The 27,343-nt window shown below is 44.9% G+C and overlaps 1 protein-coding gene across 1 annotated transcript; it reads right to left on the bottom strand.

The window, feature by feature from the left end:
* Nucleotides 1-19,320: 19,320 nt before the first annotated feature.
* LOC123442977 (protein LOW PSII ACCUMULATION 1, chloroplastic) lies at nt 19,321-24,084 on the bottom strand. Its single transcript, XM_045119175.1, has 9 exons — nt 23,731-24,084; nt 23,000-23,103; nt 22,672-22,807; nt 22,241-22,472; nt 21,062-21,219; nt 20,706-20,891; nt 20,206-20,306; nt 19,776-19,872; nt 19,321-19,648 (listed from the first exon to the last, which is right to left on the bottom strand). Exons 1-9 carry the CDS (start codon nt 23,986-23,988, stop codon nt 19,574-19,576), a joined length of 1,347 nt encoding a protein of 448 aa, XP_044975110.1. The 5' UTR covers nt 23,989-24,084; the 3' UTR covers nt 19,321-19,573.
* Between the last annotated feature and the right edge of the window lie 3,259 nt (nt 24,085-27,343).

The following is a 27,343-nucleotide window of genomic DNA, read 5'->3' as shown; positions in this document are numbered from 1 at the left end:
TCAAGAGTAATCAACACATGCTTGAAGAGCATGGCTGCCAAGGGTATAGGATACAACTTACCAGAGGGAGAAGACACGATTTACCAATGGCATTATGTACCAGGGGAACAATATCACAAGAATTTTTTGAATGCAAAGGATGTCGTCGGATAATAACCCAGCAATGGGTCTGGCAGTCCACAAAGGACCGATGTGAGTATCGGTACTCAATCAGAGGGAGATAGGATGCAATGCATTGGGTTATAGAACACCTAAAAAAATATCGATACTTAATTACCAAAGGAATTAGGATTTCCAGGTTGGTGTATCATAATCAGATGCTCCAATCAAATACAAGTAAGTTGAATGGACTTAGATGGTCAACCAGCCAAAGTTGATTCATCGAGAACCAGCTCTGCTTGGAAGGACGTCTGAGACGGAAAGATACTTTATAAGTATCAACAGATGATTGTGTGCATTCACACAAAGATAGAATCAATAAGATCACACAAAAATCACAAAGGATTTTAATGAATGCTGCTAGACATATGGATTTAACCATAATGCAAGCAGGTGAGAAAGGTCAAAAGCAATTGGCTACTAAGGATTTCGGAAGATCGAATAGTAATTCGAAGGACTTTGTGAAAAGCATGAACAACTGAGGACGAACAAACTCCCGATCAGATAATTCGTTGTAACTTGTACAACAATAGCAACTGGAAAGGAAAGTATGAACGACTTTTGTATGTAGTCATTCGTAGGGGTTGACGGAGGAAGGGAAATCGCAAAAGCGGTGAGCACAAGTTCTCGGTAGAACATCGGAGAGTATCTTCGGAGTCTTCTGATGGATCAAGCAATCAACTGGAATGCGGGGCACTCCGGGAGGAATGAGTTACGAGAACCTAGAGTTAGAGTTAGTAAAATCTTTAACCCGAAAGAGAAGAGAGAGTAGGACCCAGAGTATAGAAAAGGAGTAAAAGATACTAATACTACCAAGTTGAGATGTGGGCCCGTAAGCCAGAGCATCAAAGTTAGTAAGTTTTTTCAAACACTAGACTCAACTTCGGCCAAGGAGTTGGAAAGAGGGCTACCTACAGGCAGTCGGCTCTGATACCAACTTGTGACGCCCTCGATTTAGTCGTACGCTAATCATACATGCAAATGCATATGATCAAACTCAAGGACTCACGGGAAGATATCACAACACAACTCTAGACACAAATAAAACATACAAACTTCATATTACAAGCCAGGGGCCTCGAGGGCTAGAATACGGAAGCTCAATAAACACACGAGTCAACGGAAGCAACAATATCTGAGTACATGCATTAAACATGAGGTGCCTTAGAGAAGGCTAGCACAAAAGATACAACGATCGAACGAGGCGAGGACTCCTGCCTGGGAGCCTCCTAACTACTCCTGGTCTTCATCGGCCTCCACTTAGTAGGCACCGTCAGGGTAGCAGCCGTCGGCAGGAAACTCCATCTCCTCGGCTCCATCATCTGGTCGCAACAACGGATCAAGGGGAAAAGGGGGGAGCAAAGCAACGGTGAGTACTCATCCAAAGTACTCGCAAGTCTTACATCAGAACTAAGCTAAGTATGCATCAGTATAAAAGGAGGGGGTTTATATGTGGACTGACTGCAGCAATGCGAGAAAAGGGAGAGAGGACCTAGTCCTATCGAAGACTAGCATCTTCAAGGGTCTTGCAGCAATAGACGAGAGTAGAGCAAGGTAACATAATTAATAGTCATATTGTTGCAGTAATATTAATATGAAGTCATGCACAGAGATCCTCCCTCGACTCCCTGCGAGGAAGCAATCCCAGGGCAACAAATCCAGTTAAGTAACACTTCTAGTTGTATAAGATCAGGCACAACTCCAAGTCGTTCTGTAACCATGGACACGACTATTCGAATAGATAAGTTCTTCCCTGCAGGGGTGCACAACATATTCCCCGTCACACTCGATAACACTCTCGCCAAACACACTTTTCTGGGTCATGCCCGGCCTCGGAATATCGACACGTCGCAGCCCCACCTAAGCTCAACAGAGAGGCCAGCCCGCCGGTCTAACTCCTAAGCACAGAGGGTTCCTGGGCCCACTTTCCCTCTGCGCTCCTGCATGATGCGTGGGCGGACGATGTCACTCCTAGCACCCCTTAATCACAAGTGCGATGCATCTCGGGACCAGTCGGGCGCGCGCCGCTCCATCGCTGACGTCTGAAGAGCTTCGGCTGATACCACGATGCCGAGTACCATAATTATTCCCACGCAGACAGTTAGTGCGTAATAAGGCCTTCCGACCAACCCAAATCAAAATACCCAAATCCATTATCATTTTAATTAAGTCATCGCGGGAATCCACCCGCCTAACATCTATTCATCAAAGATCCCAGTATCATGGTCAAGTAACTGTGTGGTTGTAACATCAGGGGGAATCCGAGGTATCACCCTCGTTGGATTCCGAACGATGTAACCGTTAAGGTGGACCTAGAGGAATCACCCTCGAGGGTCCCACACTTGAGGGGTTGCACGACAGAGACATCGTCAGGAGTGGTGAAGGAGGAATCACCCTCGAGAACCACGACCAACTAGCTACACTACAGAGGTATCATCAGGAGTACTTCGCGAGGTGTCATCCTCGGTACCCGATAGTAGCTGTGTAGCGCCGCACAACTAAGGGGGGTGTGAGTGTTGTGTCGGATCTGGCTCGTCGATCACGGATCGAGGCTTAACATTAAAGCGGGGCAACTTAACTAAGAGGTTAGAGGGGATGACTGCTCCACCTATACTAAACAGTTTTAAAGTACGGTACAGAAAGTAGCAGTTCATCAAAATTAGGTTATGCATCAGATATAGGAGCTAACTACAACAGTAGCAAAATTCTAATGCAAGCAGGAGGAAGAAAGACATAGGCGATATAGGGATGATCAAGGGGGGTTTGCTTGCCTTGTTGCTCTGCGACAAAGGGCTGGTCGCTAGGAGGGTAAATTTATCGGCAACAACGTCAGTCTGGGGGTCTATCGGTAAGAAGAGGGGGGAGAAACAATAAATAACAGCAACAGGTACAACACTAAGCATGACATGGCAATATGCAGGCTAGGCATGTACTAACGCAGTGCTATCCTTCATAGATGGGTCGGAAGAATATCAGACGGTATTTTCCGAGTCTCTCGCTACTACGGGTCACATGAAAATGATGGAAAAGTTCCATGTTTGCTATGCTAGGGACGCGTGACAAACGAATGGACCGCGTATCCGGGTTCGTCTCGTTCTACTCATCAACTTCCATGTTGAAAATATTTTCATCTTAGCTATGGTTTATTTTATATTAATTTTTAAAGTTTTATTAATATTTAGGAATTAAAAACAGGTTTAATTAATTATTAAATGCTACTATGACATCAGCATGATGTCATGCTGACATCAGCATTTGACTGGTCAACTCTAACCAATGGGTCCTACGTGTCATTGACACAGTTATTAATTAAGGTTTAATTAGTAATTAATCAGATTAATGTAATGGGGGACCCACATGTCATATTCGGTTATGATAATTTAATTATCTAATTAACAGATTACTAATTTATCTATTTACTCTTAATCATATATTAAATAATAAATTCATTAATTAATTAATTCACTAAATAATTATTTAATTAATTAAACTATTTCTTAATTAATATTTTTATATTATAATTATTTTTACTTAATTTAATTTCCTGTTTTAGGGGTGTGGCCCAGCATGTCATTGTGATAGCGAGCACCACAATCACTAAACGCACACACATCTTTACACCCCAATTTTTATAATACCAACATACACACATTCTGTTAACATACATACATACATGCATAAATTCATACATACATACTTTTTCATATACATACATACGCATCTACATATATCCTCATACATGCCTATACACATACATATATCCAATATTTTTCCTTTTCGTTTTTGTTCTAAGCCATCATAGGGGCTAATCCCGTGTGTCTACAAGAAGGAACGAGGGGCGTGGTGGAGGCCATCGGCCAGCAGTGGCCCTAGCGCGCACGGCGGCCGGAGTTCGCCGGAGTGGGGGAAATGGGAAGAAGGGGAGAGGCCGGAGCCGAGGGGCTCACCAACATTGCCGGGGATGCCGAGGCTCGGTGTGGAGCTGGCCGGCGGTGGAGGTCGATGGGGAGGCATAGGAGAAGGTCGGCCGGTGTGGGGCGCCGAGGCGGCGGTGGTTGGCGCCGGTGAGGGAGGCTGTAGGCCTGCGGGTTTCGGAGCAGGGTCGGCCGGTGGAGGGCATCGGGGTGACGGGGGGCTGACGATGAGGCGGCGCGTGGCAAAGAAGGAGTCGGCGGGGTCGAGGAGGGCCGGCGTGGTGGTGAGGTTATGGCCGACGAGGCGACGCGGGGCACCGGGAGCGTCGTGGCGTGGGGGAGCCCGGTGGTTGGCGTTGAGAGAGGAGGAGGCCGGAGTCACGCAGGGAGAGGCGGGATCGCAAGAGGGCCGGGGGTCGCGCTGCGTGTGCGGGGGGGACGGCGAGGAGGGCCGGCGGCGAGAGTGCTTTGCCCCGATCGAGATCCGGATCGGGAGCAAGAGGGGAGGGGAGAGTTGTTGGAAATATGCCCTAGAGGCAATAATAATTAGTTATTATTATATTTCTTTGTTCATGATAATCGCTTATTATCCATGCTATAATTGTATTGATTGGAAACACAATACTTGTGTGGATACATAGACAAAACACTATCCCTAGTAAGCCTCTAGTTGACTAGCTCGTTGATCAAAGATGGTCAAGGTTTCCTGGCCATAGGCAAGTGTTGTTACTTGATAACAGGATCACATCATTAGGAGAATCATGTGATGGACTAGACCCAAACTAATAGACGTAGCATGTTGATCGTGTCATTTTGTTGCTACTGTTTTCTGCGTGTCAAGTATTTGTTCCTATGACCATGAGATCATATAACTCACTGACACCGGAGGAATGCTTTGTGTGTATCAAACGTCGCAACGTAACTGGGTGACTATAAAGATGCTCTATAGGTATCTTCGAAGGTGTTCGTTGAGTTAGTATGGATCAAGACTGGGATTTGTCACTCCGTGTGACGGAGAGGTATCTCGGGGCCCACTCGGTAATACAACATCACGCACAAGCCTTGCAAGCAATGTAACTTACTGTAAGTTGCGGGATCTTGTATTACGGAACGAGTAAAGAGACTTGCCGGTAAACGAGATTGAAATAGGTATGCGGATACTGACGATCGAATCTCGGGCAAGTAACATACCGAAGGACAAAGGGAATGACATACGGGATTATATGAATCCTTGGCACTGAGGTTCAAACGATAAGATCTTCGTAGAATATGTGGGATCCAATATGGGCATCCAGGTCCCGCTATTGGATATTGACCGAGGAGTCACTCGGGTCATGTCTACATAGTTCTCGAACCCGCAGGGTCTGCACACTTAAGGTTCGACGTTGTTTTATGCGTATTTGAGTTATATGGTTGGTTACCGAATGTTGTTCGGAGTCCCGGATGAGATCACGGACGTCACGAGGGTTTCCAGAATGGTCCGGAAACGAAGATTGATATATAGGATGACCTCATTTGATTACCGGAAGGTTTTCGGAGTTACCGGGAATGTACCGGGAATGACGAATGGGTTCCGGGTGTTCACCGGGGGGGCAACCCACCCCGGGAATCCCATAGGCCTTGGGGGTGGCGCACTAGCCCTTGGTGGGCTGGTGGGACAGCCCAAGAAGGCCCTATGCGCCAAGGATAGAAAATCAAAGAGAAAAGAAAAAAAAAAGGAGGTGGGAAAGGAGAGAAGGACTCCACTTTCCAATCCTAGTTGGACTAGGATTGGAGGAGGACTCCTCCTCCCTTGGTGGCGCAGCCCTTGGGGCTCCTTGAGCCTCAAGGCAAGCCTCCCCTCCCTCCTCCTATATATATGGAGCAATTAGGGCTGATTTGAGACAACTTTTTCAAGGCAGCCCGACCACATACCTCCACGGTTTTACCTCGAGATCGCGTCTCTGCGGAGCTCGGGCGGAGCCCTGCCGAGATTAGATCACCACCAACCTCCGGAGCGCCGTCATGCTGCCGGAGAACTCATCTACCTCTCCGTCTCTCTTGCTGGATCAAGAAGGCCGAGATCATCGTCGAGCTGTACGTGTGCTGAACGCGGAGGTGTCGTCCGTTCGGCACTAGATCGTGGGACGGATCGCGGGACGGTTCGTGGGACGGTTCGCGGGGCGGATCGAGGGACGTGAGGACGTTCCACTACATCAACCGCGTTCACTAACGCTTCTGCTGTGCGATCTACAAGGGTACGTAGATCGGAAATCCCCTCTCGTAGATGGACATCACCATGATAGGTCTTCGTGCGCGTAGGAAAATTTTTGTTTCCCATGCGACGTTCCCCAACTGTGGCATCATGAGCTAGGTTCATGCGTAGATGTCTTCTCGAGTAGAACACAAAAGTTTTTGTGGGCGGTGATGTGCGTTTTGCTTCCCTCCTTAGTCTTTTCTTGATTCCACGGTATTGTTGGATCGAAGCGGCTCGGACCGACATTACTCGTACGCTTACGAGAGACTGGTTTCATCGCTACGAGTAACTCCGTTGCTCAAAGATGACCGGCGAGTGTCGGTTTCTCCAACTTTAGTGGAATCGGATTTGACCGAGGAGGTCCTTGGATGAGGTTAAATATCAATTCATATATCTCCGTTGTGGTGTTTGCGTAAGTAAGATGCGATCCTACTAGATACCCATGGTCACCACGTAAAACATGCAACAACAATTAGAGGACGTCTAACTTGTTTTTGCAGGGTATGCTTGTGATGTGATATGGCCAACGATGTGATGTGATATATTGGATGTATGAGATGATCATGTTTTAATAGTGAATATCGACTTGCACGTCGATGGTACGACAATCGGCAGGAGCCATAGGGTTGTCTTTAAACTAACGTTTGTGCTTGCAGATGCGTTTACTATATTGCTAGGACGTAGCTTTAGTAGTAATAGCATGAGTAGCACGACAACCCCGATGGCGACACGTTGATGGAGATCATGATGATGGAGAACATGGTGTGACGCCGGTGACAAGAAGCACATGATGATGGCCATATCATGTCACTTATGAATTGCATGTGATGTTAATCCTTTATGCACCTTATCTCGCTTAGAACGACGGTAGCATTATGAGGTGATCTCTCACTAAAATTTCAAGACGAAATTGTGTTCTCCCCGACTGTGCACCGTTGCGACAGTTCTTCGTTTCGAGACACCACGTGATGATCGGGTGTGATAGACTCAACGTTCACATACAACGGGTGCAAAACAGTTGCACACGCGGAACACTCGGGTTAAACTTGACGAGCCTAGCATGTGCAGACATGGCCTCGGAACACATGAGACCGAAAGGTCGAGCATGAATCGTATAGTTGATATGATTAGCATAGAGATGCTTACCACTGAAACTATTCTCGACTCACGTGATGATCGGACTTGAGATAGTGGATTTGGATCATGTACCACTCAAATGACTAGAGAGATGTACTTTTTGAGTGGGAGTTCTTAAGTAATATGATTAATTGAACTAATTGTCATGAACATAGTCTAATGGTCTTTGCAAATTACGATGTAGCTTGCGCTATAGCTCTACTGTTTTTATATGTTCCTAGAGAAAATTTAGTTGAAAGTTGATAATAGCAAACTTTGCAGACTGCGTCTGTGAAACGGAGGATTGTCCTCGTTGCTGCGTAGAAGGCTTATGTCCTTAATGCACCACTCGGTGTGCTGCACCTCGAGCGTCGTATGTAGATGTTGTGAACATCCGACATACACGTTTCTGATGACTACACGATAGTTCAGTACAAAATACTTAATGGCTTAGAAGCAAGGCACCGAAGACGTTTTGAAACGTCACGGAACATAAGAGATGTCCTAAAGAGATGAAATTGTGATTTCATGCTTGTGCCCTTGTTAAGAGGTATGAGACCTCCGACAAGATTCTTTGTCCACGAACTAAAGGAGAAAACCTCAATCGTTGAGCATGTGCTCAGATTATCTGAGTACGACAATCGCTTGAATCAAGTGGGAGTTGATCTTCCAGATAAGATAGTGATGGTTCTCCAAAGTCACTGACACCAAGCTGTGAGAGCTTCGTGATGAACTATAACATGTCAAGGATAGATACAATGATCCTTGAGCGATTCGCGATGTTTGACACTGCGAAAGTAGAAACCAAGAAGGAGCATCAATAGTTGATGGTTAGTAAAACTACTAAGTTTCGAGAAAGGCAAGGGCTAGAAGGGATACTTCGTGAAACGGCAAAGCCATTGCTGCACTAATGAAGAAACCCCAGATTAAACCCAAGCCCGGGACTGAGTGCTTCTGTTATGAGGAGAACGGTCACTGAGGCGGAGCAACTCTAGATACTTGGTAGATAAGAAGGTTGGCAAAAGTCGAAAGAAGTATATTTGATATACATGATGTTGATGTGTACTTTACTAGTACTCCTAGTAGCACGAGGGTATTGGATACCGGTTCGGTTGCTAAGTGATTAGTAACACGAAATGAAAGCTACGGCATAAACGGAGACTAGCTAAAGGCGAGGTGACGATACGTGTTGGAAGTGTTTCCAAGGTTGATATGATCAAACGTCGCACGCTCCCTCTATCATCGGGATTGGTGTTAAGCCTAAATAATTGTTATTTGGTGCTTGCGTTAAGCATGAACATGATTGGATCGTGTTTATTGCAATACGATTATTCATTTAAAGAGAATAATGGTTACTCTATTTTCTTGAATAATCACCTTCAATGGTTTATTGAATCTCGATCGTAGTGTTACACATGTTCAAGATATTGGTGCCAAAAGATACGAGGTAATGATGATGGTACCACTTACTTGTGGCACTGCCGCTTGAGTCATGTTGGTATAAATTCCATGAAGAGGCTCCATGCTGATGGATCTTTATACTCACTTGATTTTTGAATCACTGGTGACATGCAAATCATACCACATGAGCAAGGCCTTGTTTTCATTGAGATGAAACAAGATACTAACTTGTTAGAAGTGATACATTTTGATGTATGCAGTCCGATGGGTGCTGAGGCACGCAGTGGATATCATTATGTTCTTACTTCAATGACGATTTGAGTAGATACAAGAGTATTTACGTAATGAATGACAAGTCTGAAATATTGAAAAGTTCAATTCTGTTTCGGAGTGAAGTTCGTCGTAACAAGAGGATAAACTGTCTACGATATGATCATAGAAATGAATATCTGAGTTACGAGTTTTGGTACGCAGTTAAGATAATGTGGAAATTGTTTCGTAGTTCATGCCACCTGGAACATCATAGTGTGATGATGTGTTTGAACGTCATAGCCACGCACTATTTGGTATGGTGCATGCTATGATGTCTCTTATCGAATTACCACTATCGTTTATGGGTTATGCATTAGAGACAACCGCATTCACTTTAAATAGGGCACCGCGTATTTCCGTTGAGATGACACAGTATAGACTGAGGTTTAGAGAAATCTAAACTATCGTTTCTTGAAAGTTTGGGGCTTCGACACTTATGTGAAAAAGTTTCAGTCTGATAAGCTCGAACCCAAAGCGGATAAATGCATCTTCATAGGATATCCAAAACACTTGGGTACATCTCCTATCTCAGATTCGACAGCAAAGTGTTTGTTTCTAGAAATGGATCCTTTCTTGAGGAAAGGTTTCTCTCGAAAGAATTGAGTGGGAGGGTGGTAGAACTTGATGAGGTTATTGAACCATCACTTCAACCAGTGTGTAGCAGGGCGCAGGAAGTTGTTCCTGTGGCGCCTACACCAATTGAAGTGAAAGCTGATGATGGTGATCATCGAGCATCGGATCAAGTTACTACAAGCCTCATAGGTTGACAAGGTCGCGTACTACGGCAGAGTGGTACGGTAACCCTGTCTTGGAGGTCATGTTGTTGAGAAACAGTGAACCTACGAGTTATGGTGAAAGCAATGGTGGGCCCGGATTCCGACAAATGGCTGGAAGCCATGAAATCCGAGAGAGGATCCATGTATGAAAACAAAGTGTAGACTTTGGAAGAACTACTTGATGGTCACAAGACTATTGAGTAAAGATGGATCTTTAAAAGGAAGACAGACGATGATGGTGATAAGTCGCTATTAAGAAAAGCTCGACTTGTCGCAAAGATGTTTCCGACAAGATCAAACAGTTGACTATGATGAGACTTTCTCACTCGTAGCGATGCTAAAAGTCTGTTAGAATTATGTTAGTAGTTGCTGCACTATTTATGAAATATTGCACATAGGATGTCAAAACATTGTTTCCTCGACGGTTTCCTTGAGCAAACATTGTATGTGATACAACCAGGAGGTTTTGTCGATCCTAAGGATACTAGCAAGTATGCAAGCTCCAGCGATCCTTCAATGGACTGGTGCAAGCATCTCGGAGTTGGAATATACACTTTGATGAGATGATCAAAGATTTTGGGTTTGTACAAGGTTTATGAGAAACTTGTATTTCCAAAGAAGTCAGTGGGAGCACTATAGAATTTCTGATAAGTATACGTGGTTGACATATTGTGGATCAGAAGTAATGTAGAATTTCTGTAAAGCATACAAGGTTGTTTGAAAGGAGTTTTCAAAGGAATACCTGGATTGCGCTACTTGAACGTTGAGCATCAAAGATCTATGGAGATAGATCAAAAGCGCTTAATGGAAGTTTCAACAAGATGCATGCCTTGACAAGTGTTTGAAGGAGTTCAAAATAGATCAGCAAAGAAGGAGTTCTTGGTTGCGTTGTAAGGTGTGAATTTGAGTAAGACTCAAAACCCGACCACGGCAGAATAAAGAGAATAGACGAAGGTCGTCTTCTATGCCTTAGCCGTAGACTCTAAAGTATGCCATGCTGAGTACCGCACCTGATGTATGCCTTGCAGCAAGTCTGTTAAGAGGTACACAGAGTGATCCAGTATTGAATCACTGATCAGCGGTCAAAGTTATCCTTAGTAACTAAATAGACTAAGGAATTTTTCTTGATTATGGAGGTGGTTAAAGAGTTCGTCGTAAAGGATTACGTCGATGCAAGCTTTGACACTAATCTGAATAACTATGAGTAGTGAAACGGATTCGTATAGTAGAGTAGATATTTGGAGCATTTCCGAATAGCACGTAGTAGCAGCATCTATAAGATGACATAAAGATTTGTAAAGAACGCACAGATCTGAAAGTTTCAGAACCGTTGACTAAAACCTCTCTCACGAGCAAGACGTGATCAGACCCCAGAACTATATGGGTCTTGGATTCGTTGAAATCACATGGTGATTGGAACTAGATTATTGACTCTAGTGCAAGTGGGAGACTGTTGGAAATATGCCCTAGAGGCAATAATAATTAGTTATTATTATATTTCTTTGTTCATGATAATCGCTTATTATCCATGCTATAATTTTATTGATTGGAAACACAATACTTGTGTGGATACATAGACAAAACACTATCCCTAGTAAGCCTCTAGTTGACTAGCTCGTTGATCAAAGATGGTCAAGGTTTCCTGGCCATAGGCAAGTGTTGTTACTTGATAACGGGATCACATCATTAGGAGAATCATGTGATGGACTAGACCCAAACTAATAGACGTAGCATGTTGATCGTGTCATTTTGTTGCTACTGTTTTCTGCGTGTCAAGTATTTGTTCCTATGACCATGAGATCATATAACTCACTGACACCGGAGGAATGCTTTGTGTGTATCAAACGTCGCAACATAACTGGGTGACTATAAAGATGCTCTACAGGTATCTCCGAAGGTGTTCGTTGAGTTAGTATGGATCAAGACTGGGATTTGTCACTCCGTGTGACGGAGAGGTATCTCGGGGCCCACTTGGTAATACAACATCACACACAAGCCTTGCAAGCAATGTAACTTAGTGTAAGTTGCGGGATCTTGTATTACGGAACGAGTAAAGAGACTTGCCGGTAAACGAGATTGAAATAGGTATGCGGATACTGACGATCGAATCTCGGGCAAGTAACATACCGAAGGACAAAGGGAATGACATACGGGATTATATGAATCCTTGGCACTGAGGTTCAAACGATAAGATCTTCGTAGAATATGTGGGATCCAATATGGGCATCCAGGTCCCGCTATTGGATATTGACCGAGGAGTCACTCGGGTCATGTCTACATAGTTCTCGAACCCGCAGGGTCTACACACTTAAGGTTCGACGTTGTTTTATGCGTATTTGAGTTATATGGTTGGTTACCGAATGTTGTTCGGAGTCCCGGATGAGATCACGGACGTCACGAGGGTTTCCGGAATGGTCCGGAAACGAAGATTGATATATAGGATGACCTCATTTGATTACCGGAAGGTTTTCGGAGTTACCGGGAATGTACCGGGAATGACGAATGGGTTCCGGGTGTTCACCGGGGGGGGCAACCCACCCCGGGTAGCCCATGGGCCTTGGGGGTGGCGCACCAGCCCTTGGTGGGCTGGTGGGACAGCCCAAGAAGGCCCTATGCGCCAAGGATAGAAAATCAAAGAGAAAAGAAAAAAAAGGAGGTGGGAAAGGAGAGAAGGACTCCACTTTCCAATCCTAGTTGGACTAGGATTGGAGGAGGACTCCTCCTCCCTTGGTGGCGCAGCCCTTGGGGCTCCTTGAGCCTCAAGGCAAGCCTCCCCTCCCTCCTCCTATATATATGGAGCAATTAGGGCTGATTTGAGACAACTTTTTCAAGGCAGCCCGACCACATACCTCCACGGTTTTACCTCGAGATCGCGTCTCTGCGGAGCTCGGGCGGAGCCCTGCCGAGATTAGATCACCACCAACCTCCGGAGTGCCGTCATGCTGCCGGAGAACTCATCTACCTCTCCGTCTCTCTTGCTGGATCAAGAAGGCCGAGATCATCGTCGAGTTGTACGTGTGCTGAACGCGGAGGTGCCGTCCGTTCGGCACTAGATCGTGGGACGAATCGCGGGACGGTTCGTGGGAAGGTTCGCGGGGCGGATCGAGGGACGTGAGGATGTTCCACTACATCAACCGCATTCACTAACGCTTTTGATGTGCGATCTACAAGGGTACGTAGATCGGAAATCCCCTCTCGTAGATGGACATCACCATGATAGGTCTTCGTGCGCGTAGAAAATTTTTTGTTTCCCATGCGACGTTCCCCAACAAGAGTGGCGCGACAGGGGTGGTTGGGGTGAGGAGCGGGGTTGGTGGCGTCGTGGGGTGTCGGTGGAGGGAGCGTGGCCGGCTGGGCCATTTGGCCCAGCTCGGCCGGGGCCTTTTGGGGTTTTTTCCCTGTTTTTTCTTTTTCTTTTTTTCTTTTTTTATTATTTTTTATAGTTTCTATTTTAAATATATATGGGTTTTAAATAATTTCAAAAATGCCCGATTCAATTCTATAAATAATTAAGGAATATTTGTAAATTATCCGACATTTTTATTTTAACATTCGAAAACTTTTCTCGTTCGACTTATTTTTAAATTTTGAATTTGACTCGGTTTCGTCTAACACGAGATCAACGATAGAAATCATGGTGACGTGGCACCATTAGCGTGGGATCACTGTAGCTTAATTACATACATTACTGTAGCAAAAGCTGAGGATGTCACAGGCCCCCTGACACCTCCTGGCGTCCCTCTTCGCTCTATAAATCTTATAAAATCCAAAAAAAACCTAGGGAGTCACGAGGAACACTTTTTTCGCCGCCACAAGTCTCTATTTCACCGTGTGCCCATTCTGAGTCGTGTTCCGTTGCCCTGCCGGAGGGGAGATCGGTCAAGGAGGGCCTCTAGACCAACCTTGCTAATCCCATGGTGATATGTGAGTAGTTCACCACCGACCTATTAGTCCGTAGTTAGTACCTAGATGGCTATCTCTCTTTCACTTGTTGTTCAACACAATGATCATTGCATCTTCGCTTTGATCTGTTTGATGTAATTCTTTTGTGTGATGCGTTTGTTGGGATCCGATGAATTGTGGGTTTATGTTCAGATTATTCATGATAAAGATTTGAGTATCTCTAAATTCTATTATGATTCTTATTTCTTTATCATCATAGCTTCATAAATCTCTCCGATCTATCGATTTGCTTTGGCCAAGTAGAGTAATCTTTCTTCAGTGAGAGGAGTGTGTTGTAGTGGGTTCAATCCGAAGGGTTTCTATATCCCACTGACATAAGGGTACAAGATACGTCTTTGTATTGTTGCTAATAAGGATAAAACGATGGGGTTAATTCATATTGATTGAGTTCTCTTTATCTACATCATGTCATTGTTCTCCAAACGTTACTCTATTTTACTTAATACTCTAGATGCATGTTGGATAACAGTCGATGGGTAGAGTAATAATAATAGGTGTAGGCAGGAGTCGGCCTATTTGCTTATAGACGTGATGCCTATATACACATGATCATTGTCGGGAATATCACATAACTATGCGCTTTTATATCAACTACCCAACAGTAATTTGTCTACCCACCGTATGCTTACTACATGAGAGATGCCACTAGGGAAAACTATGGCCCCCGGGTCTATTTCACTTATAATTTTACAAACGCTACTATTACACTGCTGCCATTTCTTTGTTTTCTATTTATTTTGCATTTTACAATTATCAACTATCATCTACACACTTTACTTGCTTGCAAATAACAAGCCCAAGGGGGTTGACAACCCTCTTGCCCGCATTGGGTGCAAATGTTTGCTCTTTTGTGTGCAGTCGTTGAAGACGGTGGTTGACCATTACTCCTATTGGTTCGATAAACCTTGGTTCTCTATTGAGGGAAATACTTACCTATATTGTGTTGCATAACCCGTTCCTCTTCACAAAAAATCCAACGCAGATCACAAGTATCAGTCGCTCCTGAATCAAGCAACCGAAATTGTCAAGGATCACATGACAGTTTGTTTGATCAATGAGAGCACTGATAGAGACCAAATGGACAGGAAAAGCTGACACATGTAAAACTGACGATAACGAGCTAGTTGAAGTGCACTTGACTGTGCCAACCCCTATGACGGGCTGATTTGTATCATCGACGGTTTGGATAGTGCCCTTGTGAGTAGGAGGATGCTTATTATAAGACTCAAACACACAGGTATTACCCGCAACATGCTTAGATGCTCTAGAGTCTAGGACCCACTCTAAAGCATCCACATTAGGAGTAAGAGATGCCTTTATCGGATTACCTTCATCAGTGGAGGCCCAGTGAGCAAAGTCTCCATAGGCAGGCTCATCAACTTCCTCGCCCTTTAACTTCAAAGTGTCCCCTTAAACTACCATATGTGCCCTCTCAACCCGTGAGTGGCCACCTCTGCCCCTGAGGTCCCTAGGTATCCATCTCTGCATCTAGCATGCCTGCCTCTACGAGTACCCCCTCCAATGTATCCCCTGCCTCTACCATGAGTGGACATTCCCTCTTCTAGTGACCTACCTCCTCACATATATGACACTTGGTGGGATCTCCCCACTCCATGCGCTCACTGACTGCAAATGTCAAAGCCGGCACAACCTTCACTTCTGCATGCTCAAGAGATGCCCTCACCTCCTATTGATACATTGTTGCAATAGTCTCCCCAATAGTTGGCAAGAGAGGTTGGTGCAACAGGGATGCCCCTGCCATGAAAGAAAACTCTCAAACCTTCCAACAGTTTCAACACATGCATGCGTGCAATCCACTTGCGCCCTGACTCGATGCAAGCCACATCATAGAGTTCCATAGGATCGCAGTTATCCTGCTCCTCCCACAAAGCTTGCACCTCTGCCAGACATGTCATCATTGACATGTCGTCACCTTGACACAGACGGTTGATCGTCCCCTCAATCTAAGCAATTAGCATGAAATTACCCTTGCCTGGGTATTGGGTGGATAGAGTCTTCCATATCTCGACGGATGTGGATAATCCCTCCATAGAGCATCCAATGGAGGGCACCACTTAGTTCAACAACCAGCCAACGAGCATAGAGTTTATGACCTTCCACCGCTTTCCCTCCGTGGTAGCCTTGTCTCTGGGTTCATCAATCGCATCCAATAAACACCCATCAAGTTCATTCTATTCCACAGCTAGCAATCCCCTCCGGTACCAACTCAAATAGTTTGTGGCCCCCTCGAGCTTCATGTCCCGGGGTGGCATTTCGAGCTTCCGAACCAGTTCCTATCGAGGAACAATGGCCCCAAAGTTGGACTCTGCGTGGATCTTAGCTAGCTTCTCAAAAGCCACAGTCAGAGCATTTGATTCATTCATCTTTGATTGGGATAATCAGCAACAATGGGCGTCTTCAGCAGCAAAGACACACAACAGTGCAGACCAACATCAGCACCTTCTCCTCTAGCAGCATCTCACAAAGGATCTTGGCCTCCAACAGCAGCCGACCCCCTCAGCAGCTATCCAACACCTCGTCCCCTACACACACACACACATCAACCCAGCAAGCAACTACCCTTCTCTGCTTCCATTTTCTTAGAGACAGCAAGGCAGCAACAACAATTCAGCACAATCCCAGCTGCCTCCTCTTCCCTTTCCAGCCAACAATAGCACCAAAGCAGCGCCACACAACAAGCAGCAATCACATAGGGGAAGGAAGAAGAAAAATAGGATCCACACCAGCAGCAGGTCCACAACGACCAATATCTCTTCTCCCTTCTCTCCCTTAGCAATACCAGCAGTTGCGACCTACTCCTTGGCCAAACAGCAGCAACAACTCAACCACCGACAGTTCCATGGCACAAGCTCAGAGCTGTTTTGATAACCCCGCCCCATTGCTCGTGTTGTTAATACCATCGACTTTTGCCTTCTTTGCCAACTCAACCACCTCCTTATTGTAATGCCCCAGACACACCCGCCGGCGGTCGTTACTCCTGACGGGATCTAGACTGTCCCCACATATCAATACTAGTCTTTTCTGCGCACTTTGTCCTCACTCATGCGCACCCGGGAACAACTTCCCGATCGGTCACCCATCCTAGGACTACTCCAAGCCGAGCACGCTTAACCTGGGAGTTCTGTCTGAATGGGCTCTCGGAAAAGAAGGAATTCCTTATTGATATGAGTAGTCTATCATCCCTAATAAGCCAGGCTATCACATACACCACCACTCAGAGGAACCGACGTCCTCGTCGGGCCACAGGAGCGTTCCCTCTTGGTACAAACGTCTGTGCATCCAGTCCAGTACATGTACCATGTCGTGTGGCACGACGGGTCACAAACGTCATGAACAACATGACCGCACACCTGTCCGCAAACATCCGTGTAACCGCGAGAACCTGGCTCTGATACCAAACTTGTAACGCCCCGGACACACCCGCTGACGGTCGTTACTCCTGGCGGGATCTAGACTGTCCCCACATATCAATACTAGTCTTTTTTGCGCACTTTGTCCTCACTCATGCGCACCCGGGAACAACTTTTCGGTCGGTCACTCATCCTAGGACTACTCCAAGCCGAGCACGCTTAACCTGGGAGTTATGTCTGAATGGGCTCCCGGAAAAGAAGGAATTCCTTATTGATATGAGTAGTCTATCATCCCTAATAAGCCAGGCTATCACACTTATCAACCTCCATAGCTTCACCCTCCCTCTTGGAACCCGCCTGTACACTCAGCGGTACTTGGCCTCCCTTCCCACCTTTTCTCTGTCTCCTCACAAAAGTGCTTCCACCCTTCCCGCCCCCCTTATTTTGCTTATTTTTCACTGCACTTTAACCATTCTTCAGTCCTCGAGTTCCCCCTTCCTCCCCTTTGGTGGGCACTGATAAGGCATCATGTGGTAGGTCCTCCATAAACTGGTCTGCACCCCCACGCGTCTCTCCCCCACTAATCACAGCCCCTGCACTCCCATCTACACCGGTATTTTCGTTGAAGCTCAGTTTTTGTTGCTGGTTTTATCGCCATTTTTTCTCCTCTTTGCCAAGTCTCCTAGACCTGTTTTAATGGACTTGTAACCTCGTCATCTTTTCCATCTTTACCTTTTACCCCATCATGCTCAGTCAGACTCAGTTTCCTCCAACTCCCACTATCGTTGCCCGACCCGCTCCGACCTACCCCGCCTCCACTATAAGAGTGTCCACCATAGCCAACTCACCCATGACCGCTAAACCTTCCCTCATTCTAGTTGTTCCTACTCGGTTCACTTCCCTTCCTTGGTATGTACGCTTTCAGCCAAGAGCCAAACTGTTGTACCTCCCCCTTTGGCAAACTAATCCCACAGTCCTTATCAATATGGTCCAGCATGTCGCAGGTGTAGCACATGTCCGGTAAAAATTCGTATTCAAATCTACACCACAACTCCTCATCCTTCTTCCTTCTCTCCTTTTCCGTCCTACTAGCCCCGTGACCCTCTTCCTCATCCTCCCTCATGAAGCCGCGCATCAGCGGATCTCTGATGTCAATCCTTCACTCAGAGAAATCTGCCCACTGTTGTACCATTGTTGCCCACATCCACCTCCACGAATTGTCCAATAATATCACTGATTGCCTCTCTCCCTCCCCGACACATCATTCCTAGTGGGAGGTCGAAAACTCTCACCCAAATTAGAATTGATCTGAACTCATAGTCTTCTACAGTTTTTGTTGGCACATAATCCTCCACAACCAGCAGCGACTTCCCAAATTTCCATGGCCCATCCTCAATTGCCTTCCTCTTCCCGAACGCTTGGTGAAAAGTGAAGAGAAAAACATTGTCCCAAGGTCCTTGCACTCCAACCCCTTCAGCGGGCACCACACCCTGACCAATGCGCCCGCCAATGGCTCTGCCATCGTTGGCTTGTCTGACAACAGTTTGGCGATTGCCTGCGGCTCCACAGCCCCAACCTTCCCTCCTCCACTCCACAGGATCTTCCTTCCTCTCCTCTCTGACAGCTTCATGTCCTGCATTAGCCCCTCCACGCGGTCCATGGCTCCACCCTTTTGCACAGGGAAGAAATTGATCCCAGACAAGACCAGGGATTTGGTGGGTGGTGTACGACCATGAACCCCAGCTCTCACAGAAGGCTTTTGGTGGGGTTGGACTAGGCAAAGAAATCAAGCACACCGCAGGGGGTGGATCGATCGAGGAAGAAGGGACCACGGCCGCGGTAGTGGTCTAGATCTAGATCGCCAGCCGAGTCGCTCAACAAAACCTGACCGTCACACCTGGGACGGATTGATTGGGAATTACTCCTCTATTATCTTGTATGTCCCAAGGTGTGAGTTCCCTGTGTGTGTGGCGGTTGCACTCCTGGAGGGGACTTGGAGCACCTCTTTCTAGGTCATCACAAGGACTGGGCCTTGTGGGCTTAAGTGAGATGGACCATACAGCCCATACCGGTTCAACACAATTCTTGGTTTGGTATTATATCCTATTGTAATTAAAATGTTGTGTACATCTTATCTCGCACACAAAGACCTCACTTCTTAGAGAAATAAGACCTTCACCTCTGTTTTTGCATAAGAACTGAAAAAAAGCTACATCGAAATATCACTCAACATGATGGTCAATCTCTGTGCAACGAAATAGTGGCTCGGCCTTCACAAAGATAAAGGGCGTGGGGAAGAAAACGAAACCCATATACACATAGTTTTCATCGTTCAAGTTTGCTGAGCAAATCTTCAAGACGTGGCAATTCCTTCAAAATATCATTCCAGTTTGGCATGCCCTGCAAAAGAAGAAAAGCAATTAATTGTAAGTTTTACCATTAATCTTAACTTAGTTAGATTTTAGTTTATTCATTCTAGTATCAATAGGAGTAACTCGAACAAAATAACCCCATAGAAAAGAATTACTCTTCCGGATCTTCTCACACGACCATCAAGACGGAGAATTATGTAGACATCTTCACCAGGAGTGACACCTTCCGATTCTTGCTGATCACGTATCCAACTGGACCACAAGCAAGTAGATGTCAAGTAAAACCTCAAAGATAAAAAACTGATGGCACCAAAAATTTAGGAAGTGGGTTTTGGTGTTCCTACAACTACAGCCATGCTAATACCATTAGAAAAGGAGTAATATAGGACACAAAAAGGCGTTAAGCTGGTAAATCTGCAAATCTGGTCATAACAGACCCAACCTTGTGAATGCATGGGTAGGCGATTAGTGTATGTAATTTATGTTGTTGTCTTATGTTGAAATGGTAAGAAATGCAAAACTATTGTACAGTTGCTTAAACATAATACAGACTATACAGTACAGGAGAAATGAAAGAAAAATCACCTTTCCCATTGTTCTGGAGAGACAATATCGGCTTTAAATCGAACCTCGGCTCTGAGTCGTGATTTTGCCGCAATAGATTCAGTACGTTTTTCAAAGTCGCCCTGCCCAAAAAAAGTTGCATTGCACTATCAAAAAGATAAAGGTGTTCAAGTATATGTGGATTGCCCAACCTTATCAATGGTTCAGACTTTCTGTTCTTCCATTTGGTATGAAATTTTACATCGCATCACAAGCCAAGAGGTTTTGGGTTCAAGTCTCGGCTTTTGCAGTTAAAAAAATATTTGCCCACCTTTTGTCCACTTTTAGGCCTTTTTGAGCCACACGTGAGAGGGGTTGTCGAAGTATGTGGATTGCCCCGACCTTCACCATCAGTTTGTATTCTTGATTTTACTGATTGGTGCGTGAAACTTAACAAAAGGTACCAAGTTTTCCTTATGAAATTACAAACTAAGAAGCATGTGACAGTTTGTGGATCAGTAGATACGTAAGAATGGTCTAACCCCAATTGAAGGAGCTGATGCAGCAGATCTTGTAGTACCGAAGCCTTTTGGTTTGCCTTGGACTTTTTGTGAAGCACCAAAGATCACAGGAATTAGAAGAACGCCTCGTTTGAGCAGTTCAGTTCGGTACCTCTCAGCTCTTTGCATTGCTTGAGTAACAGATGCTTTTGAACCTGCCAATATAACCTACAGTACTACTTAATCCACCGGTCACTTGATGAAATTTAAAAGAAATGTACTCCCTTTGTTCACAAATGTAAGACGTTTCGGCAGTTCAATTTAAACTGCCAAGACATCTTACATATGTGAACAGAGGGCGTAGTAAGTATGAAAGATGCTAAAAGAATTATACTAACTGGCCTAGTAATGTCCCGGAGTTGCACAAGTTCAGTTATGCGATTGGTTGACAGACGCACAGGTAACCTTGAAAGGGTTTCATTACGAGAGATATTTGTAATCTGCTCTTCTTCTTTCTTGTTTTCCCAGACAAATAAAGCCACGAGCACAACAATACCTGCAGAGTGCTGATTCCAGAGATTGATTATTTTTTAAGTTTAACGAGCAACAAAAATAAAAATTATTTAACAAATGACTGACTTGTAATATAGCAGAGAGAAAAACAATAACTGAGCCACGGAATCCTCATTAGTATGAACTTCTACAAGATGCACAACTAGGAGAACGAGGACTGAAATGAACTAGCAGTTGTTCTTTGCATTTTTGTACTCCAGACTTTCAGCGGTAGCTAGTAAGCATTGATGAATGCTAATACATTTACCAGTAAACAAATACAGATTATCTAGTGCATTTTTATACTGAAACATCTAATAGAACAAATATATAAGATGGTTCCTAAGATATCCTAAGAAGACGTATTGGTGTAGGCGTGTGGCAAATACCAACCATCAGGAATGAACATAAGACAGTGGCAATTGTCAAATTCTTTAATTTATTGGTGAATCAAATGAAAAGTCAATTACTATATTTGTTTGGTGGTGGAGCTTGCAACTTGGCTTCAGTTGGGGCACCACACCAACATAGAAACTGTCATTCTTACCCCCCCCCCCCCCCCCCCTTCTGTTTTTGTGATGTGGTCTATTTTGCAAGAAGTAAAAAAGTGCTGTGCCCTATATTTAAATTTCAACAACTTGAAGTGGATTAGAAGAAAGGAAATAAATAATCCTGCCATGAATAGTAACGCTTGGCATGGTTTTTATTCGTTACTTGTCGATACATTTTCGTACTCATAATTAATCTGGACTTTAAGTTGAAAAGAAAAAAAGTTACTGTCAATTGAAGTATTTCTATACTTTTTGTTTTGGAAATTTTCATGTAGATTTGATGCCTCGACTGACTAGGTTGACTACACCCTAAAGTCCAACTAGCACAATAAACGAAGTCAAGGATGATGGTTTTTCTTCTAACTTTACTGGTATGCAACAGGATGAACTTGCCATGTAATGAGGAAACATATTTGTCAGGTGAACACTGCCTAACTCTTTGCAACACCATTCTTTGAGGATGTGTCAGTTTACCTCCAATATTAATGGCAGCATTCCCAGCCGTTTCCAGAAAATCTGGAGCACCATCACCACCTTGAAGTGCAAGTATAAGTCTGGGAATGGTAAAGAATGTTGAAATTCCAGCCGCTGCAATGAACGCCACATAAAAGAACCTCCGGACACCACGAAATGGTGCTTGTACTTCACTAATAAGCTTTAGATCTCTTCGGAATCCAGAACCAATATCTTCTCCACCACGCAATGCCTGAAATGAAAAAAAGAAAATGTAAAGGATCAAATCACTGACATCGAACTAGTTAGCTATGATCAAATCATGAAAAAAAGAAAATGTAAAGGATCAAATCCCCTGGTATATAAATTGGGATCAAGATGTCAACTATGATTAGAAGATAAATGTCTTATCCAGCATATAGCAGAGCAGTGAATTAAGCACATATCCTTGCCTCCTCTTGAAGTTCCTTAAATTCTGGTGATGCCCTGAATGGCGCCATGTCTGGATCATTAAGTACTGTGCCAAATTTGAGATTGTAATCTCGCAAAGCTATTCTCAAGCAATCTGCAGCTTTTTTGCTTTCTTCCCTGGTCCAAATGCATGCATTACAGAAGGAACATAAAACCAATAAGGAAATAAAAATGTACAAATTCATCAAAGAACTTAACAATGCCATCAGAGGATCTAAACAGTGGAACATTGATCCTATCAAAAATATGCTAATGAGTACAACATGTGCATAATGGAAACTCCAAGCATAGTATCATATGTACCCTCACCTGTATGCATGGCAGCATGCCTTGTTATAGAACGCTGCTTGGGCTTCGGTAGGATTTGGATTCAGCTCTAGGGCCTTGTCAAATTGTTCAAGTGCGTCCTTCACCTGTGACATGCACAAAAAAATGAAAAGGGAACACAGAGAGTGCTTGAAGATCTCCTGCATCACGACGATTCAAATGTGGTTCTCTCCATTAGTTCAATCACAGTATGAACACCCGTTGTTAGCAGAGTATGAATTTTCAATCTTATGCCTGCTCAACACCAAGCTAGCAGACAACGCTGGTAATCGTTTAAGGTGACAGCTCAATACTAGGACGATTAGTTGCTTTCAGTTTCAACAAGTATTCTCTTGAAGGTAGTTTCCAAGCATTTATTCGATGAGATAACCAGGGGAATACCAATTTATACACCCAAACATGGCATTAACTCACCTAAGATCACCCCAAACATAATAAAACTGAGCATAATGCAATGGATAACATAGAGTGAAACACAATCCTGAAAGGGCCTGATTAAGCTCTGGCTAAAAGCTGCTAAATACTTTCACATCTTCACTAGAGTAGCTTCTGCATCCAGATTCCAAACTGACACATACGTATATCTTGAAGAGTTAATGAATTGCCATACAATTAGTAGCCGATACTGATCGACCTCCTTCGTTTGCACAATGAGGATCCCCTGTCACATGAACGTTGGAAAAAAAATGCGCCTTGGAATCGGCTTCGCTTACCCTGCCCTTGGAGAAGAACTCGAGGCCGAGGTTGACGCACGACTCCGCCGTCGGAGCCGCCTCGACCGCCTTCTCCGGCGAAGGAGGGGGAGACGGGGGCGACGAGGACGCGTTGGAGAGAACGACGCTGCTGCGGCGGCGGCAGCGGCGGCGGAGGAGGAGGGGGGCAACGAAGGATAGAGTTTGGAGCGCCGGGTTGGGGATTCCGCCGCCGGCCGAGAGAAGGGAAAGGTGGGTTCGGAGTGCCGCGGCCGCCATTGCGACTATGGAGTACGGAGGGATGGTGAGGTGGTCGTCTTCCACATTATCCTGACGATGGTAGTTCTCAGTTTTTGTTCTCCGGCAGTAGCGTGTGCACGTGGAGGAGGAATTTATTCCTTCTTTTTCTGCGGGAACGAACGCAGCGTTTGGCAATACTTGAATATACCTGGGCAAAACTCGGTCGTGCCGGGATTTGGGCCGGGTCAAAAGAAAACCGTGGTACGAAACGCAGGTCCGATCCTGGCCCAGCCCGATCGTCAAGCCTAACTTTTAGACCCAAGGCGGGCCGGAGCCCAAAAAGTCTGGCCCGGCCGGACATAGGCGTAAACTTGGGTTTTTTAAGCCCCAGCCCGCCCCGATGAGCCCGACGGGTTTAAAATCTAGGCCCGAGCCCGGTCCGTGGGCAAGGTCGGGTCGGACCTACTGGATCGGGTATCCCATGATCAGGTATACTTCAGAATGAAATGGAAGTTTAGAATTAGTAAGACTAAACATGGAATGGGTCATTTTATTCTTAGCTTTCTATTTGGTGCATAATAGAAATTAGAACATGTCAAGCGAGCGTCCTCGTGTCCAATGGCGAGCGCGAGCAGTCGTCCCAAAAAAAAGTCATCTGGTCCTCATGTACGAAAAAAAAGACACCCCCTACACCCACGTGCGGCTTCCAGCAACCAGCGTCCGCCAGCTGAAAAGACCAGTGCACGTCACGTGCCACCCTTTCCCTGCTCCTACCTATAACTCCTCCAAGTGCCAACGCTTCTTCTCCCTACCTAATTGCCCATGCTTCTTCTTCCCCAAGCATATTCTTTCCCCTCCACCAAAAGGTCTGCCATGACGGCTTTGATTTAGACCCAACAAAGTACATGAGGGGAGGTTGGGAGGGGGCTGGGGATCGAGGACAGAGCAAAGAAAGCTTAAGGTCTAGGGAGACATACCACACAGCTTCAGAAGGCAAAATGTGAGAACTAGTTGACTTTCTTCCTCTTCACTTCTCCTCCAACCTTGGTTAGCCATGGCCTTTTCATCTCCAAAAAAGCCAACCATGGCTATTTTTCTGTTTTAAAACATACAAAATCTCATGGACAATATAGAGATGACTTGTTGAAAAAAGATACTCCCTCCGTCCCAAAATAATTGTCTCAACTTTATACTAGCTCTAGTATAAAATTGTACTAAGCTTGAGACACTTATTTTGGGACGGAGGGAGTATGTAATATGTGCAACTTTATGTTGTTTCTGTGCAACTCCTCCATAAGCATGAGCCGACTATTCAAAGAGCATGTGCAAAAGCATAAAAGAATCATAACAAGGATGCAGTAGGAGCAAAGCGTCCAACAAAAGCATATAAAAAGTTCTTTCCAGTTCACACACTAATGTTGCACACAAAAAAGAGAAAATAAAATTGTAAATTGTTCTTGAAACAATGCAACCTAGAAAAACACTATACAAGTAGTAGTACATTGTTTTTTGCTTCATCTCGAAGTTCATTTCATCTACATCATCAGGTGTGCCCTCCCCCTCCCCGCCCCCGACCCGAACCCTATAAAACATGCACATATACATGGTGTGAAAAATGGTCAACATTGAAATTGTTTACATGCGTGCAACTTTCATACCGCTTTTGTGCAACTCATATGCAAGGCTATGCAACTGGCACCTCTCCTGTGTGCAACAATAGACAAAAAAACACAAAAAGAATGCTAAAAAAACCTGGATGTTTGCTTGTGATTTCCAATCCCTTTAATTTTGATTATGTGCAAATTGACATAATGTGCAACTTACATATCTGAATTGTGTAGATGAAAAATGGCTGACGTGCTTCATTACCCCTCCTTTATTTCAAACAAAATGCAGGCTTGCAGAGCGGGAAGGTGATGAATGATCTCAATGAGCTACCTCCTGACCTCAGTGAGATGCCTCATGATGAAGCTGACTTTGTGCAACCGTCATTTTGCACGCACTTGTCAAATTCGGGGGAGGTTCCTCATGGACCTATTATCCGTGTAGTGGTTACTTTGCAATCAGAGAGTCATAATTTCCCTGATACATGCACAACAACGGCTGCTAATGGGCCGACCAAAAGTGAACTTAGGGCGGGGGTTGTTGATGGAGCTGTTGGTGATGGACACAATGGCGAATTCAAATATGAGGCTTTGTCATACCACTTGAGCCATATGCTGGAGTGAGATTTGATAGTCTACAGGGTGCCAAAGAACATTACAACTCCTACGCCTTAAAAATGGGCTTCTGTATCAAGATGAACTCCCTAAAGTGGTCTGCTTATACAAACAAATTGATAAACCAACAATTTGTTTGCAATAAACTCAGGAAGCCAAAAGTTGACGATGGAGAAGCTGAGTTGCCACCTGTGCTAGATCCAGTACAAGACCCACAAACAGTTTGTAGTGATGAATATGAGATGGTTCATGTGCTAGTGTTCCAGCAAGAGAATGATCAAAAGAAGTAGTAGTAGTAGTAGTAGTAGTAGTAGTAGTAGTAGTAGTAGTAGTAGTAGTAGTAGTAGTAGTAGTAGTAGTAGTAGTAGTAGTAGTAGTAGTAGTAGTAGTAGTAGTAGTAGAAGAAGAAGAAGAAGAAGAAGAAGAAGAAGAAGAAGCGGAAACGTGACTATAAAGCAAACTTATTGTAAACCAAAGATGTTGGTTAAGTTGAAGGATGGACGGTGGGAGCACTACTAGAAAAGGCTTATAAGTGAACCCTAATGTGTGGTGGGCGGGGCGTTGCACCCGCGAGAGCTATTTTTGGAAACCAGTAGTGGCACATAAGAAAACATGTCCGCCATAGCTTGACGCTTAGCTGTGGTGGGCGGCCCGAGCCGCTCGCCACACGTATAACCTCCAGGGTGGGACTTTATTTGGGTAAACCATCTGTGACAGGCTCCAACTAGTGCCCGCCATAGGTAGGAGACCAACCAGTGGAGGGCGACGCTTAGCAACCGCCACTAGTTAACTGTGTCGGGTTTTCACTTTTAGAAAACATAGTTGTGGTGAGCGCTGCAAGTTGCCTGTCGGCGTTAGGTTAGAGATCTTGTGGCGGGCGTCCTTTCTCGCCCTCCACTGGTACTATTTTTTCAAATCTCCGTGCGGGAGTGGACGAATATTACAACAAGTGTAGGGGATCGCGACTGTGTTCACATGTAGTATTACACCCTAATTTATTGATTCGACACAAGGGGAGCTAAAGAATATTTATTCGCTGTAACAGTTGAGTTGTCAATTCAACCGCACTTGGGATATTCTTCTGCAACAAATATTTAGTAGCACAACAAGTGATAGTAGTAGCAGTAACACTGATGGCGACAATTTTGGTAACAATAGTAACAGTAGAAGTTTAG

This window comes from Hordeum vulgare, chromosome 3H, assembly GCF_904849725.1.
Source record: "Hordeum vulgare subsp. vulgare chromosome 3H, MorexV3_pseudomolecules_assembly, whole genome shotgun sequence".
In the NCBI taxonomy this organism is placed as follows: domain Eukaryota; kingdom Viridiplantae; phylum Streptophyta; class Magnoliopsida; order Poales; family Poaceae; genus Hordeum; species Hordeum vulgare.
Note: the sequence above shows the minus strand (reverse complement) of the source record. Positions and strands in the feature narration are given on the sequence as shown.

Excerpts from the sequence above, each read along its gene's own strand:
- LOC123442977 (XM_045119175.1), bottom strand. The coding sequence starts at position 23,988 with ATGGCGGCCGCGGCACTCCGAACCCACCTTTCCCTTCTCTCGGCCGGC. Across the intron at positions 20,892-21,061 it reads TCCGGGACATTACTAGGCCA|GTTATATTGGCAGGTTCAAA; the intron begins GTTAGTATAATT and ends GTAGTACTGTAG. Across the intron at positions 20,307-20,705 it reads CATCAGCTCCTTCAATTGGG|GGCGACTTTGAAAAACGTAC; the intron begins GTTAGACCATTC and ends TTTTTTGGGCAG.